This window comes from Neoarius graeffei, chromosome 10, assembly GCF_027579695.1.
Source record: "Neoarius graeffei isolate fNeoGra1 chromosome 10, fNeoGra1.pri, whole genome shotgun sequence".
NCBI classification, from domain to species: Eukaryota; Metazoa; Chordata; class Actinopteri; order Siluriformes; family Ariidae; genus Neoarius; species Neoarius graeffei.
In genome coordinates this window covers 22,185,472-22,206,967 of record NC_083578.1, presented here as the reverse complement: position 1 = coordinate 22,206,967, position 21,496 = coordinate 22,185,472, and the positions used below count along the sequence as shown (strand labels likewise).

The following is a 21,496-nucleotide window of genomic DNA, read 5'->3' as shown; positions in this document are numbered from 1 at the left end:
GAGCTGGAACACTGCCAAACTTACATGAGGCTAAGTGAAAATGGAAAGATGAGGCCCTTGACATGTTATTTGCGTGATTTTATGTATTGCACTGCTGCTTGCTACTTCATTAAAAAGTTCAGTGAAATAAGAACAGACGTTTTTGGCTTATGCTAGAAATTCCACTTCCTTCTTAAACTCTTCACTACTGGAAGTTGAAAATATTTGTGTATTATTTTTTATTTTGTAACTGATGTGTAAACTATAATGTGTATTGTGTTTTTTTTAACTAATGCACTTGTGTATTGTCTTTCAGGCAGTTCTGTACAGGGGAGTTCAGGTAACCCGGTCGAATTGTTTTCTACTCTGTCTCAGAGGAACTCTTTACAGTACTAGTGTTATTTTTAGACACTTTTGTAGCCTCATTTCATTCAGCATGCATGACCTGAATGAACTGTGACAAAAACTTGTATCTCGTTAATAATTGCTTTTTGAGTAACACAGTAAATATCAACTTTAACCTGTCTGAAGTGTGTTGTGACTCTTCTTCCCCCCCGTCATCTCCTACAGGAAAGATGGTGTTCCTATTGGATACAAAGGATGCACGTTCCATAGGTAAAGTTTTTGGATGTGTATTTTCAATCAGTGATCATTAATGTGATCCATTGTGACGGTACAATTCATGTGCTTCTTAAAAACTTTGACCAACACCATAAAATCCCAGCCTCAGACCTGCACTGACATCTTGTATTTTAAGGAAGTGCCAGACCGAATGGGATGAATGTCTTGAAAACAAATTGTATGAAATCAACATTGCCATCAAGAAGATACTTATTTTTTTCTCTCATTTCGATCCAGACATGACCAAGTGGTGTACACCAGGCGTCATATTGGTCATTCAAGGCTCACCCATGTTTTTTTTTTATTAAAGGCTGAAAAACCACCATCATGCCATTTCTGTAGGATATCTCTGGCAATCAAGAATATTGCACTTTGTTGTCCTGGTCTAAACGCCACAAGGGAATGATTTTATTCTCAAAGTACTTTGATGTTTTTAACAAGTTGCCAACACAAAAAGTATCTGAAGTATCATTTATTTATGTAACTATTTATGTAAATTATTTGTTTATGAAGAAATTATAATACAACCCCAATTCCAAAGAAGTTGGGACGCTGTGTAAACTATAAAAACAATGTGATAATTTGCAAATCATGGAAACCCTATATTTCATTGAAAACAGTACAAAGGCAACATATCACATGTTGAAACTGAGAAATTTTATTGTTTTTTGAAAACTATATGCTCATTTTGAATTTAATGTCAGCAACACGTTTCAGAAAAGTTGGGACAGGAGCATGTTTACCACTGTGTTACATCACCTCTACTTTTCACAACACTCTGTAAACGTTTGGGAACTGAGGAGACCAATTGGTGTAGTTTTGAAAGAGAAACGTTGTCCCATTCTTTCCTGATACACAATTTCTGTTGCTCAACAGTTCGGGGTCTCCTTTGTCATGTTTTAAATGGGAGACAGGTCTAGACTGCAGCAGGCCAGTTTAGCACCCAGACTCTCTTATTACAGAGCCATGCAGTTTTAATATGTGCAGAAAGCAGTTTGGCATTGTCTTACTGAAAGAAGGAAGGCCTTCCCTGAAAAAGATTTTGTCTGGATGGCAGCATATTGCTCTGAAACCTGCATATATCATTCAGCATTAATGATGCCTTCCCAGATGTACAAGCTACCCATGTCATGTGCACTAATGCACCCTCATACCATCACAGATGCTGGCTTTTCAACTGTGCACTGATAACAAGCCGGATGGTCCGTCTCCTCTTTAGCCTGGAGGACGTGGTGTCCATGATTTCTAAAAAGAATTTCTACTTTTGATTCGTCAGACCTCGCGACAATTTTCCACTTCGCCTCAGTCCATCGTAAAAGAGCTCGGGCCCAGAGAAGGTGGCGGTGTTTCTGGATATTGTTTATATCTGGTTTTAACTTGCATTTGTGGATGCAGTAATGAACTGTTTTCACAGGCGATGGTTTTCTGAAGTGTTCCTGAGCCCATACATTGATTTTCCATGGCAGAATTGTGCCCTTTTTTTAAATGCAGTGTCACCTGAGGGCCAAACGATCACGGTCATCTAATGTCAGTTTTCAGCCTTGTCTCTTGCATACAGAGATTTCTCCAGATTCTCTGAATCTTTTAATGATATTATGTACTATAGATGATGTGATCCCCAAATTCTTTGCAATTTTACATTGAGGAACGTTATTCTTAAATTGTTGCACTGTTTGTCTTTCACAGAGCGGTGAACTCCTCCCCATCTTTACTTCTGAGAGACTCCGCCTCTCTGGGATGCTCTTTTTTTATACCCAATCATGTTACTGACCTGTTGCTAATTTACCAAATAAGTTTGTTTTTAAGCATTATACAACTTTTTCAGTCTTTTGTTGCCCCGTCCCAACTTTTCTTAAACGTGTTGCTGACATCAAGTTCAAAATAAGCATGAGTACTTTCCAAAAAAAAAAAATTCTCAGGTTCAACATTTGATATGTTGCCTTGGTACTATTTTCAGTGAAATAGTGTTTCCATGATATTCAAATCTTCACATTTTGTTTTTATTTGTTTTACATAGTATCCTGACTTTTTGGAATTGGGGTTGTACCTTTTAGAAATGCTCTTGCCATGACGTAGTCTTGGGTGCTGATATGGCTTTTAAAATAAATAAATTAAATTAAAAAACCGCTGACTCACTCGATCCTGACCAACACAATCTTACTAATTTTTTTTGCAAAAAGAAATTTCGCAAAGTTACATAATGAGCCCCAGCCACTCTCCAGTTAAAGCAACATATCAACAAATAGATAAACAGGTTGAAGCAAATTGACATTTTCATTTTGACTACTGTTGTGTGCAGTACAGGCAAACAGCTTGACTTTTGAAATGAAACGCACAACTCGCCTCACAGCTCACTGACTGTTCTACTTATTCTACTGTTCTAGTTACCTTTTGCACATGTTCTACCTGTTCTCTGGTTTTCCCGGCATCCTTCCAGATCATAAAAATATGTAATTAAGTAGATTGCCTTGTCAAAGTTATCCTTAGACCTTATTAGTTAAACATGTAATTAAGTAGATTGGCCTGTTGGAATTTCCCTTATATAGTACCTGTCCAAAATTTGGACACCACCTAATTCAATGGTTTTTCTTCATTGTTATGAATTAAAAGGACTGATGGATGTCGTTTCTCTTTACTTAGTTGAGCGCTTCTTGGCATAATATGGATTACTACAGTTGTGGAATCGGGCTGTTTGCTGTATTTTTATGATGTAATCTTTAATTGCAAGTGCATTAAGGCGGCAAGAAATTGCACTAATTATCTGTTGACGACACACCTTGTTAATTGAAAAGCATTCCAAGTGACTACTTCATAAAGCTGGTTAAGATTAATGCCAATGGCATGCAAAGCATCATCTTTGAAACATATTTCGTTTACCACGTAATTCCACACATGATGTTTCATAGTTTTGATGTCTTCAGTATTGTTCTACAGTGTAGAAAATAGTCACAATACAGAAAAACCTATGATAGAGTAGGGGTGTCTAAACTTTTGACTGCGTGTGTGTGTGTCCCTCCTGGATTGGCGACCCATGCTGGGAATGTTCCCACCTCATGCCCAGTATTTCCCCCCCCCATTAGTGAAGATGAATGAATGAACATTTACTGAAAAACTTTACTCACGAGTGATGTCTCTGACTACCGTGGCACTTTTTTTTTCTTCCCCCACTCCAGTCTGGATTTGCAGAATTGCCATTAATGAAAAGAGGAAATGCCTGATGTCTGCAAAATAAGGAATCTCAAAGATAGTTGTTCTTCCAAATGGAGCAACTGAGTCATATTGATATTCTGAAAATGTTGTGCGTGTGGAATATGGCGATTATATTCTATAACTGATGATCAGTACCCAGGGTGACCTTTACTTTATGACCTTTACAAACATGCACCAATAGTTCGTTCTGCTTTTCTTGGATGTCCCCACTGCTTAGTAGTCGTAACCTGCTGGAGTATTACCGCCTGGGGAGAGATTTCCGTTGGGAATTGATCAACAAACTGGTTTAAAGAAGCGTTTTTTGTTGCAGTGATCTATGTGTAACTAGTGCAACTAAGGAGTATTGTGTATGAAAGATGGAGCTAAAATTTCTAAGTTTATTGTGTACAGTTATTGTAAGACAAATATCCAGTACTGAAGGATTGGGTACATTTTCAGAAGAAAGTGCTGTCTACCCTTTTCTGCATACATGAGCTCACAGATAAGAGGGGACAGGAAATATGCCATCCCTTCCACCCAGTGAGCAAAGATGGTTTTCTCGCTTGGCTTCCAGCCACAGATGGCTGTACCATCTTTAGCTCATCTGGTGTTAAGGCCGATGAGCTGTTGCCATGGCGTGGCGTCTGTCCGTCCGTCCGTCCGTCCGTCCATCCGTCGTCCGCAATTCAGTTAAATTGCATCTCCTCCGTCAGTTCTCCATGGATTTCCGTTCCGATTGTTTTGTTTGAAAGGACTCATCATGCCGGACAAAACTTGGTCGTTGTTTTGTCAATTTTTTTGCTAACGAGTTAGTAATTAGGCCAAATGAACGAATTTTCCAGGCCTCACACTAGAATTGTATCACCTCTCTCATTTCCGATTTCAGTTTTGGTAGATCTTCCATTGAGGAACAAAACTTGGTTTGTTTATTTTCTTGTTGTAAACAATGTGTTGACAACTTTGTTTATTTTCAGTTCCGTTGCATCTCCTCCGTCAATTCTCAGTGGATTTCAGCTCTGATTGTTTTGTTTGAAACAACTAGTCCTTCTGCACAAAACTTGGTCATTGTATTGTCAAATTTTAGCTAACAAACTGCTAATTAGGTCAACTTCATGAATTTTGGGACTTCTCATTAGAGTTGTATCTCCTCTCGCAGTTCTGTTCCGATTTGTGTTTTGGGTAGATCTTCCCTCAGGGAACAAAACTTGGTCGTTTGTTTGTTGATTTTCTTGTCAACAATTTGTTTACAACTTTGTTTATTTTCAATTAAATCATATCTCCTCCCTCAGTTCTCAATGGATTTCAGTTCTGATTGTTTGGTTTGAAAGAACTAGACCTTCTGCACAAAACTTGGTCATTGTATTGTCAAATTTTTGCTCACAAATTAGTAATTAGGTCACCTTAACACATTTTCTTCTGACTGGAATTGTATCTCCTCTCTCATTTATCATGCGAATTCAGTTCTGATCGATGTTTTGGGTCGATCTTTCTTTGGGGAATAAAATTTAGCCCTTTTGTTGATTTTTCAGTTGTAAACAATTTGTCATGGAGGTTGGTCCTCTCTCACATCGTCACATTTCAGTTCTGTTTGATGCTTTGGTCTTCATGGTTGTTTTGATGCCAGGCCAGATGAGCTACTACGTCCTTGGCGTTCTTGTTGGGATTCAAACTAATGATCTCTTGAAAATAAGGTAAATTCTTATGCTGCTCATTTTTGATTACTATCTAGAGGCAAAAAGAAAAAAAAAACACGGTTGGTTGGTTGTTTTTTTCCGTCTCTAAAGAAAACCCTCAGTTCTGGGTTTTCTTTAGAGATGTAAAGAAGAATGAAAATTTTGTTGAGATTTTGCTGATGTACCTGACCAACTTTAATCAGAAGATGACGTTTGCTGCAAATTTGAATACAGAAATCGAATCTCTTCAGGCCAAAGAGAACATTTTACTTTCTTGTTGATTTGTATTACATCTCCAACAAAAGGCTCATTCTTGCTTAACCCTTTGATGCAAAACATATGCACACCCCTTCTAATGCACAACATGGGTCAAAAATGACCCGCATTCATTTTCCAGGTTATTTCATGCTGACTGAGTTTTTCTTTGCTCTATCTTTTGAAATCAATTTATTTTATGATTGAATATTCCAAGTATTCTTTAAATATCTTGTTTTTAATTACCACAAATCATTAATTAAATTTTTTCTTTCCTACTTTATGAACAAAAACTTTTTATATTACTACACATGGGTCATCCAAGTGTGATTTAAAATTAAATGTCTTAATACTATAATAATAATTTGTTTCAAGTAATTACTTTAGCAGTGAATGGGGCCAGTTATTTATTTATTTATTAACTATGTAGTTAGCTAAGCCAACTACAATAAAATTAGCTAACTAAAGTAGAATATGTCTACAGCTCGGTAGCTAATAGTAATTACTTGTAACTTTCTGACAAGTAATCTACTCACTCTCAAGGGAACCTAAACATAATCCATTTTTTTCTAAGGTAATGTTAGAACAATTGAAAAACATTACTTGCATGTATTAGACGGGCAAAGGGCGCCGTGCTGAGCTGTGAAATGTCTGACACAAGCACAATTCACAGTTCCCACCAAACGCTGGAGTAAATGCATGCGGGTCGGTTCTGACCCATGCGTGTAAACTTGACGTAGAATTACAAAAGCTGTGCTTGTTCATAACTTAAGAAAGGAAAAATAAAAATGATGATTTGTGCTAAACAGAAACAAGATATTTACTGCATATTTGGAAAAGTAAATGACAAAATGAATTTATTTCAAAAGTATATCATAGAAACACTCAGCCATACATGAAATAACCTGGAAAATGAACGCAGGTCATTTTTGACCCATGTTGTGCATTAGAAGGGTAGTGATACAAAAAGGGGTTTTATTCAAAAAGTAAGAAAGGAAAAAATAAAATAAGTTAATTGAGGAATACCTTGAATACTGAATGATGGAATTACCGTATTTTCTGGACTATAGAGCGCACCTGTATATAAGCCGCATCCGCTCTATTTTTTAAAAAAAAATTTAAAAAAAGATATACAAGCCGTACCGGGCTATAAGCCGCAGATATCTATGTTGAAAAATTAGATATTTACTGCATGTACAGAACGATTTTGGACTGTAAATGTACATGTATGTACCGGAACAGATTCTTTCCGAACAGTGCCTTTTAACACGGCAGCAACTTTGCTGATTAAAACGGAACAGAACCAAGAGAAAATAACCGGTATTTATTTACCTTCATTTCTCCTGTGTTTGAAACCACAAGTCACTTTAATCATCTTCGCTGGATTTGAAAATAATTACCAGTTAGTAATTTGTCGTGCGTGTTCTATCTGCTAAAGATCTGCTAATTCTTCTTTGCATTGATTTTTCGTCTATCTTATTTTTGATTCTACTTCCGGTTAGAGCGCCCCTAGCGGTGGAAGAAGAATCCACAGAATAGCCGCACCTTTGTATAAGCCGCATGGTTCAAAACCTAGGAAAAAAGTAGCGGCTTATAGTCCAGAAAATACGGTAATTTATTGCAAAGATATAGAAGATAAAAACTCAGCCGGGTCACTTTTGACCCATGTTTTGCATCAAAGAGTTAACGAAGTATCACAGCACAAAAGCATTGTGGTGACGGCGGTGCAATCAAGCACTGGTTTGTGAAAAGAGGGCACGTTCTGGTGAACAAGTGGTGGGTGTGAGCGTGCACCTATGAATAGTTTACTTGTGAGTTGCAGTGAGGAGGAAAAAAAGGAGAAAGGAAATTACTTCTTTGATAACCTTCTGATTAGGGACTGCAATAAACCTTGTAAAATTTCATGAATGCAGGTCATCTAGAACAAGAGATTTTTGGTTCTAAGGATCGACATTTTTGAGGAAATGGTTTGACACTGGTTTAATGTGTTTAGACTCGAATTAGTGTGGTTTGTATAGGAAATTGGCATGGAAAAAGTTCACAGACCAGCTTTTCAGGTGCGAGTGTATGCGTGCGCATGCATATATAATGAGAGACATGACATGATGTTGAGCCTTCTTGGTTTGAAGGGGGAAGTATCACGGAAGCCAGAGTGCGAGAGCAGAAGCTGAACTATGTTCCTGTCTGTCTGTCTGTCTGTCTGCGCAAGAACACAAGAAAGAAAGGGAAATTAAAGAGGTGTTTAATTTATCCCAGGCCTGTCTCACATACCCTCAACCCATGACAATCTCACAAGCTTGTACAGTATTAGGGACATGATGTAATCTGCAGGAAGGGTATTATGGGTAAACAGCTTGAGGGACATAGACTTGAACTCTGCCAAGCAGGAAGATGTCTACAAATGTGAAAGTTTCTCTGGGACCATATAGATAGTTTTCACATGACGTCACAGAGTCGGGGAGTCCCTGGTGGCAGCCATCTTGGAGGGCTAGCTTACCGTACGGGTCACTGAGCACACATTGTAGCACGCGAGTTACATTCATTTATATGTTGTTTACATTTATAGTTACATTACTACTATTTAAAGCTAGCAATGGTGCACACCTGTTGTATTCACGGCTGTCGTAATAGGTCAGATGATGAAGTCAAGCAGAGCTTTTATGTAATTCCCACTGTATGGGAGCACGAAGGCGAGCAAACAAACTAACTCAGCATACAAAGGAGAAATCTACGGCTTGCGAGAATCAACCGCAAGGATTATCAGCCTTCCAAACACAGCAAAGTCTGCTCCGATCATTTTATAAGTGGTAAGTTGTTTAAATAAACAATCAGTTGTGTTTAAGTTTGTTTTTGGAAACCAAAACATCGTGTAAACAATCTCTGGAGAATGCCTAACTGGAACCGCTGAGTGTACGTTTACATTGTAATGTACACTTAATATCGCTCGTTTGTCACGTTTCTATTTGAAACTTGTCACTTCACTCACGCAAGGGTCGTTTTTGAAAAACATTTTAGGTCTATTCTGTATGATTTGATTTGTGTTTGGGATGCAAACAGCGCGCCTTTTGGCGGATGGTGCCTGAATCGCGCAGATCCGTTTTTTTGGGGGGGGGCGTTGGAGTGTCTGATTATAATTTCAAAGTAAATTCTGTATTAAAATTACTAAATAAGCAAATCCGTTACAGTCCATGAAACAGCAAGTATAAGGATAAGAAAAACAGTTTAAATCGGAAAGCTGCGCACATTTGTGCAGCCCGAGCGGTGTGCAGGACTGCGCAAATGTGCGCAGCTTCCTGATTTAAACTGTTTTTTTTTTCTCATCCTTATACTTCCTGTTTCATGGACTGTAACGGATTTGCTTATTTAGTAATTTTAATACAGAATTTACTTTGAAATTACAATCAGACATTCCCAACGCCCCCCCCCCCCTAAAAAAAAAAACCCGGATCTGCGCAATTCAGGTGGCATCCGCCAAAAGGCGCGCTGTGAATATATAAAGTTGTATATATCAGACAGCCTTTAAAGTTTGATGAAGTCAGTTTCAGGCTTTGGAGCAGGCTTTGGCAGTTTCAGGCTTTGGCAGCCCTGCATAGTCACTTGAAAATGCATCTTTGTCCACTTCATAGGGGTCAGTTCCCCCAATCAAGGCCAGTTTGGCTGCATACCGTTGTCGTGAGATGTCGTCTAATGTATCTATATACTTCTGTTTGCTTGATTTTGCCGACATTGATCTTAATTTTAGAAAACTGACTATACAACTTCATAAATTCATCCGAGATAACGTAGCCGGTAATGGTGATGGTCCGTTTTGTTTGCCCTCCAAGATGGCAGCTGGGGGGCGTTCCCCGGAATGCCGTGACGTCAGTGAAAACTATCTATACTACAGACCTCCTTGGCTCCATCGGAGTGCTGTGGTGACATGGTTTGAAATGGGTAAACAAACACCTACACGCCTTGTGTGTGCATGGATTATCTGTATTCATGAATTACAAAGTCTGAGATGGAGCTCAGAATGGTACATTATTGTGCAGCTTATGGCTGCAATAATAATTCAACTGACAGTAGTCTATCATTTCATTCTTTTCCGAGCAATGAGACTTCAGGAGGTCAGAAATTATTACATTTACAAAAGAGTTTGCATTATTTGGTAGTTGTGTGCACTGTAGCATTGAAACTTTTGTTTAGCACACTTTGAAAGATGATTTGCGACAGAAAACATGGACGCTTTTTTGTTATTTTATCGAGGGTTTTTTTGTCCTAATTGTATCACTGGCCGAACTAATTGAGCTATTAGCGACCACTATTTTGGATTTGCGTTTACCCATTTCAGATCACATGCTCTTGAATCCGATGAGGTCTTTGTTTGAGCCAGTCCCACCGTGTGTTGACAATCCTAGAACTTGCATGTGTACACTATACAGTAAATGCTCCTTGCATTTACGGTAGGTGATTCATCACTTTATCATACTAGACATTTGTCAGACTTGATCACAGACATTTTTATAATCCTATCAATACAGTAAATTATATTTACCATGCTGTTTTTGTTTTTCTTAATTCTCTCTTCTGCAGGGTTATTAAAGACTTCATGATTCAAGGCGGCGACTTTGTAAATGTAAGTAAGTTTGCAGCGTTTATGTGAACGGTCCCGTGCCCTTTGTTCAGGTTTTATGAGTTCTGACTAAACCCAGGAGAAAGTACACAGCAGCTGTTTGACCTGTGACTTTAAGATGGTGTGTTTGCAGTCTGGGTGTGGTAAATCCTATGACAGCCTTGACATATTGACAGTTACATGTTCCAGGTGGTACTGAAATTATTATTATTATTATCATCATTTATTTATTTATTTTCTGTAGCAGTAAAGCAAACCTGTATGCTTCATGTTATACTTCTCATCTCATTATCTGTAGCCGCTTTATACTTTTTTTCATTTTTTTTTATTTTTAGGTTTGAGTTTCTTTGGGGGCGGCACAGTGGTGTAGTGGTTAGTGCTGTCGCCTCACAGCAAGAAGGTCCGGGTTCGAGCCCTGTGGCCGGCGAGGGCCTTTCTGTGCGGAGTTTGCATGTTCTCCCCGTGTCCGCGTGGGTTTCCTCCGGGTGCTCCGGTTTCCCCCACAGTCCAAAGACATGCAGGTTAGGTTAACTGGTGACTCTAAGGCTACATCCACACGACAACGCCAACGAGATGTTATTTAAAAAAATATCGCGTCCACATGGGCAACGATCAGTAAAATATCAGGTCCATATGGCAACACTTGCTGAAAACGATGCAATACACATGCCACACCTCTAGGGGCGCTGTAAGACGGTCCCTTCGGAGACACCAGAACAATAGAAGTAAGGACGCATGCGCATAAACTATTATGCACGAGACTTCATATTAGCCACAAAGTCAGAAAAATCTGTTCGTAAAATTACATTATAATGACCAAATACAATGAAAAGTATTTTTCCAGTCTCACCTGTGAAAGGTAATCCCATGTGATCTCGTTTGGACTGCAAACCTGTTGGTACAGTTAAACGCAGCACATGAATGAGGCATCTTTATTCTCCGCTTTGACCCATCCAATATGGCGGCGAGGATGACGTATGATTCAACGCGGAAGGCGGCGTCTTTAATGGTCCGGAATAAATTGAATGCTACACGTTGATGGATTAATTTGTTGTTCTACGCCCTTTTTGAGGAATGTATTGTAGGACTTAAACCAACATCTGAAGAGGTGAGATCGCTCCTTTTTTTCCCTATTTTTGCTGGTGGGATTGACTCTGCCCTAAGGGCTATTCTCTCTCTCTCTCTCTCTCTCTCTCTCTCTCTCTCTCTCTCTCTCTCTCTCTCACTTTGCACCATTACACAATAAATATTCACAGTGAAAATATTTTGTAAGCGCGTTTCATGAACCAAGTTATAGGATTTGTTGACAACTCGCATCGAGTTCGTTACACTTCTACCCGGCGTGAAGCACTGACAGTCATGTGGTTGTGACGTCATTGTAAACAAATCCGTTCTACTTATCCAGGCGACTTCGCAACGGCAACGTTGCCAGATCTTTCCACTCTGGAACCCGTTCTCAAAAGATTGCGTTTTGGGGCACCCAAAACGCCGGTGCCGTGTGGACGCCAGGCCTAAACGATAAACAATTGTATCGGATTCACCTGAATCCGTTGCCATGTGGACAGGGCCTAAATTGACCGTAGGTGTGAATGTGAGTGTGAATGGTTGTCTGTGTCTATTGGCCCTTTTCCACTACCCTTTTTCAGCTCACTTCAGCCCGACACGGCTCGCGTTTCGACTACCAAAAACCAGCACGACTCAGCTCGTTTCAGCCCTGCTTAGCCCCTAAAACTCGCACCGTTTTGGAGTGGGGCTGAAGCGAGCCAAGCCGTGCCGAGTGAGGTTGGGGGCGTGAGCAGACACTCCCCTGTGCACTGATTGGTGAGGAGGAGTGTCCTCACATGCCCACACACGCCCCGCGAGCGCGCTGGGATCTGTAAACACCGCAAACCCGGAAGAAGAAGAATTACGAATTACGAGAATTTCTGAAGCCTTATGTGCCTCGCCTCATCTATACGCTCTTGCCAGTATCTGTTGGCGTTGTCGGTGACAACAAGCCACAGCACCAAGACCAGCAACACTAACGACTCCATGTCCTCCATGTTTATTGTTTACTATTCGTGTCGTGAGACTACCGCTTAAAAGATCACTGAATCAGTGACATACAGAGCATCGTGGACGAGTTCGCGGAGCGCAAGGCTCGTCGTATGCCCTTCAAATAATGCGCGCAGTAGGCTATTGATGTTTTATTATGAGCCATGTACAGTATGTCACCTAATGTTTTTTTGTTTCTGAGTTACATGTTCGTTTGAAGGACTTAATGTACAAAATAACATAGTTGCACCCTGTAGTGTTGAAATTGGTAAACACAGTGCATTCAGTGAGGTTTGCACCGCCCTCCTTTTATTTCTGACTCTTCCTGTCACCGTTGCAACCTCTGAGCGCTCATTCGTATGCCCTTCAAATAATGTGCGCGGTATAGGCTATTGATGTTTTATTATGAGCCATGTACAGTATCCTAATGTTTTTTGTTTCTGAGTTACATGTTCGTTTGAAGGACTTGATGTACTAAATAACATAGTTGCACCCGGTAGTGTTGAAATTGGTAAACACCGCAGTTGTGGACATTTTGTAGCCTAAAATGATGTTATGATAAGCTTTAATAAAGGGTCCGGTCATTTGCCCCGCCCCCGGCCCGGCTCTGACTTGTTCCGCCACTGTCACTGATGTCACTGTTTGCGCTGCTTAACGACATCACGTGACGTCCACCCACTTTCGCTAACTCCACCCAATGTGTCCACCCACTTCCAGCCAGCACGGTTCAGCGCGGTTGTAGTCGAAATGCAACTCCAACAGCCCCGTTCAGCTCGACTCAGCACGGCACGGCTCAGCCGCGTTTGTAGTGGAAAAGCGGCATATGTGTCAGCCCTGTGATGACCTGGCGACTTGTCCAGGGTGTACCCCGCCTTTCACCCGTAGTCAGCTGGGATAGGCTCCAGCTTGCCTGCGACCCTGTAGAACAGGATAAAGCGGCTAGAGATAATGAGATGAGGTGAGTTTCTTTGATCATTAAGGTTCTAACAAAGCATCCAAGGCTGTTCAGACATGATCTTGATTCATATGTCAATTATAATGGAAATACAGCTTTTCCCTGAATAAAAGTTTTCTTGAGGATCTTCCACAGAAATAAACATCCATCTGGGCTTTTTATATTATGGCTTTGCTGCTATATTGCAGTGTCTCAAATGAATGAATAAGAAGACCTAGGTCAGAAATAGAGAATGAATCCTGTATCCCTACTTTATTGCACGTACTGCTTTGCGGCGGGGGGGAGCCACCGTCTCTGAATCTATTCTTTTAAGATTTGGTCACAGTTGAGAAGAGCTTTTCACTTAAAGTGCTGATGACACGAACATGACTCTATGCAATTTCTTAAATAAACTATACAACATGGCAAACATGTTAGATTTCTGCTATAATTACATGAAAAGAAGCTGTTGTTACGCGAATATCCAACTTTTAATTGCACAGCGCAAGAAAACTGGGTCCGTGGCTCGCGGCCATGTTGTGACGTCAGCGGAAGAACACGCTGCGGTTCACTGGCTGTTCTACTCAGTGGAAATGGCGCATGAAAACGCCGGTGAACTCTCTAGTGCTAGCTCTTCAACAACCAAATACTGGTACTTTAAGCAGTGATCATTGATGGCATGATTTTATCTGATTTTAAATAAATGAGATTGATAATAATGTGAATGTTCACAACTAGTACATACAAACTCTGCAGCTTCTGATTCAGCAGCTGCGTCATACTCCGCAAAAACATCAGCAAGAACCTACAATCTAAATGGAAATGCAATACATTAAGCTCAAATGACTTTTGGAAAGTATAATTTCTAAATTTTTTCTACATATTCTTGAAGTCGGTCATCGGGGTACTTGCTACCGTTCCCTAACAACGCATGGCAAAGGGTGAAGTGTAGTGTTGCTACGAGTACTTGCTAAAGCCTCCGGTGGAAGATCCTTGATGTGCTGATAAGACATACAGTTCTATATAACACACAAGTGTCACGATAATCACAAAACAGATGCAAATTGTTAAAATACCTCATTTTTAAGCAATCATGTATTGATCTCTTCCGAATAGAATCTATGATAGCCTACCCTCTTTACCCTTTGCCTCTCGTTGCTAGGCGGCAGTTACATGAAAGCCGCAAGCTTTCACAAGCAAATACATGACTGATATCACGCCGACTTTATGATTACATTTATGATTATCATGAATGTGTACTCTATGATGTGTACTCTATGAGCGCTCTGGAGCGAGTCACTTCCAAGATGGCCGCGCAGACCGCATGGTTACTATTTTTAGCATCATGTCGGAGCACTCTATAGCTCTACGTACCTTTATCTTATGTCGTTTCTCAACACATGTTCTGACAGGAGGACTGTCTTTGGAGGAGTCGCCTTGTCCCAGGCGACTGCTGGATCCGGCATAGCTACTAGTAGACCCCCTCCGGAATACTGTAGGCACTGCTGATGGTAGCAGCACACGTTTGTGCTGAACTGAACACCCAAGAGATTCCTTTAAGCTGGGAAGGGTGTCAAAACAATCCAAATCGAAGTGTTCAGAGCACAGGACGGATGTTGGTGAGGGCTCCCACTTGTCACGAGTGCGCCTGACTTGCTTCACCCACTTCGCATGCAGCTCGGGATCTCTGGGAAACTTGAATAAACTTACCCCATCCTTGTAGGTTTTGGAGCAAAAGCCGGCAACACAACGTGAAGGCATAATAACTAATATATATAATAATGTATAATAAAAATACTAATAATGATAAACTGAACACCTGCTACATCAACAACAAACTGTGGTAAGTTAGGAGGAAGGTTCTTTCGCTGACATCATATAGCTCGTCCTACTCTTTCGTCTCCTGGGTGCTGCAGCCCCATCAAATTTGCCCAAATAGCTGCGTTTTTTATCATAATTTGTAAAATAGGCGCCTTCGTGAATTAATATATGGATCATCGGGAATTACTTTTTATATTTTTATGCACTTTAAAGTGCTGATGACACGTTTTTGACATTTTTGGCGATGTTTTATAACATAAAAAGTAATTCCCGATGATCCATATATTAATTCACGAAGGCGCCTATTTTACAAGTTATGTAAAATGAGAAGCAACCTCCTTGCAGTAATGAGACTGTAGGAAAGGAAACCTTGCTGAGCGTTGGTCAACTTCATAGTATCATCAGACACACCTAAAATGATAATTAGTGGGTCTGGTTCCAATTGGATTTGAAGTATTTCAGATATTGATTTGAAAATATTGATCCAATAAGCCTGAACTTTGGGACAGTCAACAAAGCTATGTAGTAGTGTATCATCTGCTGACAGGCATTTGTCACACATCGGGGAAAGCTCAGGATATATTTTATGTAATCTCTCCTTGGAATAGTGAAGACGATGTAGGATTTTAAATTGAATTAAGCAGTGTCTTTCATTATTAGAGCATCGATGGACGTGCTCCAACCCCCCCTTCCATGTTATATCAGAGATCACAATGCCCATTTCTTCCTCCCACTTCGATTTTATCCGGTTGGAATCAACTGGACTAAGGGATTGTAAGGTGTTATATATGTAAGATATTGCTTTAACCGAGCATGATGTGAGTCGGAGACATCCATCTAGACTAGAACCTGCAAAGGTCTCAAAATTTGGTAGGTGTTTCCTTACATAGTCTCTTATTTGCAGATATCTAAGGTGGTCAGTCCCTTGCAACTTATATTTACTCTGTAGTTGTGCAAAGGAGGCAAATGTATCTCCAATGTACAAGTCTCCTATTGTGTGGATGCCTGCCCCTTTCCAAAGCTTAAAAGCACAGTCCAGATTAGATGGTGGAAAACTAGGGTTTCCAACAATGGGTAGGGCATAGGATATGGGAGGTAAGTTAAAGTGTGATCTAATTTTTTTCCAAATACGCAAAGTGGTGTGGATCACTATACTGCTCTTATATACAGACTTTTCAACGACGGACAGAGACAGAAGGATGGCTCCCAACGAGTAGGGTTGACATGCGTCTTGTTCCAACTTAAGCCAATTTGGTGGAGATGTTGTGCCATCTAACCAGTGTGTCATAATCATAATATTTGAAGCCCAATAATAAAAGAGAAAATTTCAGATTAGCCTTCACTGTACGACAGTGTTGTAGTCGAGTCACTAAACCTTGAGTCTGAGTCCAGTCTTGAGTCCGCAGTGTTCAAGTCCAAGTCATTTAAAGAAAATTTCAAGTCGAGTGCAGTATTAATCGGAGTCGAGTCCGAGAACAAGACTCCAACCGCACCATTTGATGGAGGCTGTTGCTGCCTTTATGTGAAAGTGTCTCTGCTACTGTGTTGGACTAACATTACTGCTCGACTGCCCCGTTTTAGTTAAAACGCTTGTTCATCGCTCAGCAAGCCCCGCCCACTATCAGCAGGGCAAATAACATGAGAGAGGGTTAACACTAGCTTGTTCATCGCTCAGCAAGCCCCGCCCACTATCAACAGGGCAAATAACATGAGAGAGGGCTAACACTAGCTAGTTTGTCGCTCAGCAAGCAAACCCTGCGATCAACAGAGCAATGAACATACTGTAGCGCGTCACTTCCTTCTCTGGGTGGAGTCTTGCCAATTGACGATTGAAGTTCGAGGTTGGCCCCGTCGTCTCCTCGATGGTTCTTCTACATATGGAACACATCACAGTGCATTTTTTCCCACTGCACGAGAAGTCTGTATAAGCAAAGCGGACAATCCTAACGCTTCTCTCCAGGCATTTTAGCGCCATTAACGTTAGTTTGTTCCTAAACATGACGTATGAACAGGTGAATGTGCATCCTCTTGCACTAAATTAGTATAAAAATTAATGTAGATATAAATATCTTATGCCAAATTATTATGGCATATTACAAAAAAAAAAGGACTCCGAGTCTCCCGTTTACGAGTCTGAATGCAGTTAATGCACGAGTCCGAGTCATCGGTGCTCGAGTCCAAGTCAAATCACGAGTCCTTAAAATTAGGGCACGAGTCCTGGACTCGAGTACTACAAGCCTGGTGTAACAAGAAAGTAATTTATACAGTGTACCCCCTGCTTAATTTGTACAATTCAGAATCCCTGTTTTTATTATTAAAACAACGAGAGCAAAAGCTTGATGCACAGATTTCAGAAAAAAACGGTGGTGGAATATTCTGGACAGGATTCACTCCTCTTTAAGTTGTTTACGACACGCAATTATTCAGTTTAAAAGGGTCCATCCTTAAAGCCAAACAAAACCGCAAAATAAACTCCTTTATAATGACAGATAATATCCATATGAGACATGTTCGAAGGTTCACTTGGTCATAGTTGTACCTGTGTACTGTGCACAGGTTTTATACGATATTCTTTTAGCCGTTTCTGTTTCTTTTGAATACTTGATAACAGTGATATATCTGAGTTGAGCGCCGACATTTTGTTTTTCTCTACTCACGGTATATGAGCTGATGTCCTAGTAGTAGAGTATTCAATCAGAGCGTGCGATTGTTCATATCCAGTGAATGTGTGTGCGCGCGCGCGCACCATTTTTCAGTATAAAATGTAATGTAAATCCAACATCTCATCATCTCTAGCCGCTTTATCCTGTTCTACAGGGTCGCAGGCAAGCTGGAGCCTATCCCAGCTGACTACGGGCGAAAGGCGGGGTACACCCTGGACAAGTCGCCAGGTCATCACAGGGCTGACAACCATTCACATTCACACCTACGGTCAATTTAGGTGGGGTTTACATTAGACCGTATCAGCGGATCATCAGATTAACGTTTTTAAAACGATTAGCGTGCACACAGCAACGCCAATACACGATTCACGTGCACACAGCAACGCCAATACACGGATACGCTCGGCTCCGCAGGCATCCTGCGCTCCAAATCACTCCGCCCTGAACAGCGAGTGCCCTCTGGAGGGTGCGCACTCCGGCCCTGCGCAGCTCACAGAGCGCGCGAGTGAAGCGCACGAGCAGTGATTCGGGACTGAGCTGCTGTGTGTGTGATCCCAGTGCATGTCGGGCATGCGCGTCACTTACCACTTGCAAGTGGAAGGATGGCAAGCCTAAAGACAATCATAACTACACAATGGGCAGTATTTGCATCAGTATTTGCAGTATTTTCATACTTTTATACTCTTTAATGAAAGATGATACAAGGCGGAAGTCCGCACCGTTTTTCAGCAGTCGCGTCACATGACCAACGCCAGCGAATCAGGAAGGTGGATGTCACAGTGACGTTGTCCAATGACGACGTCAGCTAGAGCTTAGCACAGCGTATCTGCATATTCTCAATGTTTACACAGCACCGGACCAGACACGATCTGGATTGAATACGTGGACCCTGGCGGATTCCCGTTTCCCGGCGTTTTAATGTAAACGGACAGTGCATCCGCGAAGAAAACGAGACAGATACGGTCTAATGTAAACTTGGCCTTAGAGTCACCAGTTAACCTAACCTGCATGTCTTTGGACTGTGGGGGAAACCGGAGCACCCAGAGGAAACCCACGCAGACATGGGGAGAACATGCAAACTCCACACAGAAAGGCCCTCGCCGGCCACGGGGCTCGAACCCGGACCTTCTTGCCACCCTGTAAATCCAACAATAATCAACATTTTGGGAAATTCCTTTATTTATTTATTTCTAATTAGGGACTGGAACAAACCTGTAAAATTTTTATGAATGCAGGTCTTGTAGAGAAACAGATTTTTGGTTCTGAGTGTAGAAATGTTGAGAAGAATGGTTAAAAATGCACTGTGGTTTAATGCGTTTTCACTGTAGTTAGTGTGGGTTATAAGTTTTCTCAAGGAAATTTAACGTGCATCATGATACACAAACTATCACAAGCCGTTCAGGAATATATGACACGATGGGGTTATGTTGAGTGGGTGGAGTTTAAAGCCTCCGAAGTTTCAGATCATAGAGTGGATATAAATAAATAAATAAAATAAATAAACCTAGATTTTTTTTTCCCCCTGTTGAGTTTTGATATTTTCACTATTGCAGGTTAAGAGAGGCGATGTTACAGAAGCAACATAGATGTTTCTACCTGTAGTGTCTTGCTTTATCAAGCATATGCCAAGAAATCTCATTGCATTTGAATTGAATAGAATAACCCTTGCATCCATGAAGCTGATTTTGTGTATGCTTCACCCAAAAGAGATGAATATAGATATAGATTAAACATGTGTGTTGTTGGCTAATGCAGTACTAAATGTTCTGGTTCACTGACCTTTTAGAAAGACCGCTCACTGTCTGAATATCCTCTCTCACCCTCTAGTGTTCAAACCTGTCAGCTCTAGATATTTGTGGGTGGGTGTGGCATGATCCTCTGACATCACTCTGTGGTGTTTTCTCGCAGGGAGATGGCACAGGGATCTGCAGCATCTACAGAGGTCCATTTGCAGATGAAAACTTCAAACTGAAACATTCTGCTCCAGGCTTACTGTCCATGGTGAGTAATCACCACTAATATTTACTCTGTGTATTATATTAACATGCAGCGAGTACACCTTGTATTGGACCCTTGGGTACAGTGTGTCGGGTAAGGCTACAACATTCTGCCGCTTTTTAAATGTTGACTTGAAAATTTCGCCACTGATTGTAACAGATAATTGTTTCCAAAGTGCACACTGCAAGTGATTGGATTGGTGTGAGGAGGGAAGGCGGTATGAGATTGCACTGAGAACAATCGGTCATCTTACAACCCCGATTCCAAAAAAGTTGGGACAAAGTGCAAATTGTAAATAAAAACGGAATGCAATGATGTGGAAGTTTCAAAATTCCATATTTTATTCAGAATAGAACATAGATGACATATCAAATGTTTAAACTGAGAAAATGTATCATTTAAAGAGAAAAATTAGGTGATTTTAAATTTCATGACAACAACACATCTCAAAAAAGTTGGGACAAGGCCATGTTTCCCACTGTGAGACATCCCCTTTTCTCTTTACAACAGTCTGTAAACGTCTGGGGACTGAGGAGACAAGTTGCTCAAGTTTAGGGATAGGAATGTTAACCCATTCTTGTCTAATGTAGGATTCTAGTTGCTCATCTGTCTTAGGTCTTTTTTGTCGTATCTTCCATTTTATGATGCGCCAAATGTTTTCTATGGGTGAAAGATCTGGACTGCAGGCTGGCCAGTTCAGTACCCGGACCCTTCTTCTACGCAGCCATGATGCTGTAATGGCCCTTTTCCACTACCCTTTTTCAGCTCACTTTAGCCCGACACGGCTCGCGTTTCGACTACCTCAGAGCAGCACGACTCAGCTCGCTTCAGCCCGACTCAGCACCCAAAACTCGCACGGTTTTGGAGTGGGGTTGAAGCGAGCCCAACCGAGCCGAGTGGGGCTAGGGGCGTGAGGAGACACTCCCCTGTGCACTGATTGGTGAGGAGGAGTGTCCTCACATGCCCACACACGCCCCGCGAGCACGCTGGGATCTGTCAACACCGTAAACCCGGAAGAATTACGAATTATGAGAATTATGAAGCCTTATGCGCCTCGCCTCATCTATACGCTCTTGCCAGTATCTATTGGCGTTGTCCATGACAACAAGCCACAGCACCAAGACCAGCAACACTGACGACTCCATGTCCTCCATGTTTATTGTTTACTATCCAGGTCATGAGACTACCGCTTAAAAGATTACTGATGTCACTGTTTGCGCTGCCTAACGACATCACGTGACGTCCACCCACTTTCGCTAACTCCACCCAATGTGTCCACCCACTTCCAGCCAGCACGGTTCAGCGCGGTTGTAGTCGAAATGCAACTCCAACAGCCCCATTCAGCTCGACTCAGCCCAACTCAGCACGGCACGGCTCAGCCCAACTCAGCCGCGTTGGTAGTGGAAAAGCAGCATAATTGATGCAGTATGTGGTTTGGCATTGTCATGTTGGAAAATGCAAGGTCTTCCCTGAAAGAGACGTTGTCTGGATGGGAGCATATGTTGCTCTAGAACCTGGATATACCTTTCAGCACTGATGGTGTTTTTCCAGATGTGTAAGCTGCCCATGCCACACGCACTAAGAGATGCAGGCTTCTGAACTGAGCGCTGATGACAACTCGGGTCGTCCTTCTCCTTTTTAGTCTGAATGACATGGCGTCCCTGATTTCCATAAAGAACTTCAAATTTTGATTCATCTGACCACAGAACAGTTTTCC

The 21,496-nt window shown here is 41.3% G+C and overlaps 2 protein-coding genes across 3 annotated transcripts in view; both read left to right on the top strand.

The window, feature by feature from the left end:
* Positions 1-21,496, top strand: part of exosc10 (exosome component 10) — a 285,760-nt gene that overhangs the window by 164,534 nt on the left and 99,730 nt on the right. The window lies entirely within an intron of this gene.
* Positions 1-21,496, top strand: part of ppih (peptidylprolyl isomerase H (cyclophilin H)) — a 167,290-nt gene that overhangs the window by 108,759 nt on the left and 37,035 nt on the right. For both annotated transcript variants that reach the window (XM_060931537.1, XM_060931538.1), the window contains exons 3-6: positions 296-319; positions 550-594; positions 10,290-10,332; positions 19,690-19,782. In XM_060931537.1, the coding sequence (XP_060787520.1) occupies positions 296-319; positions 550-594; positions 10,290-10,332; positions 19,690-19,782 (205 nt within the window). The remainder of the gene's footprint in view (positions 1-295; positions 320-549; positions 595-10,289; positions 10,333-19,689; positions 19,783-21,496) is intronic.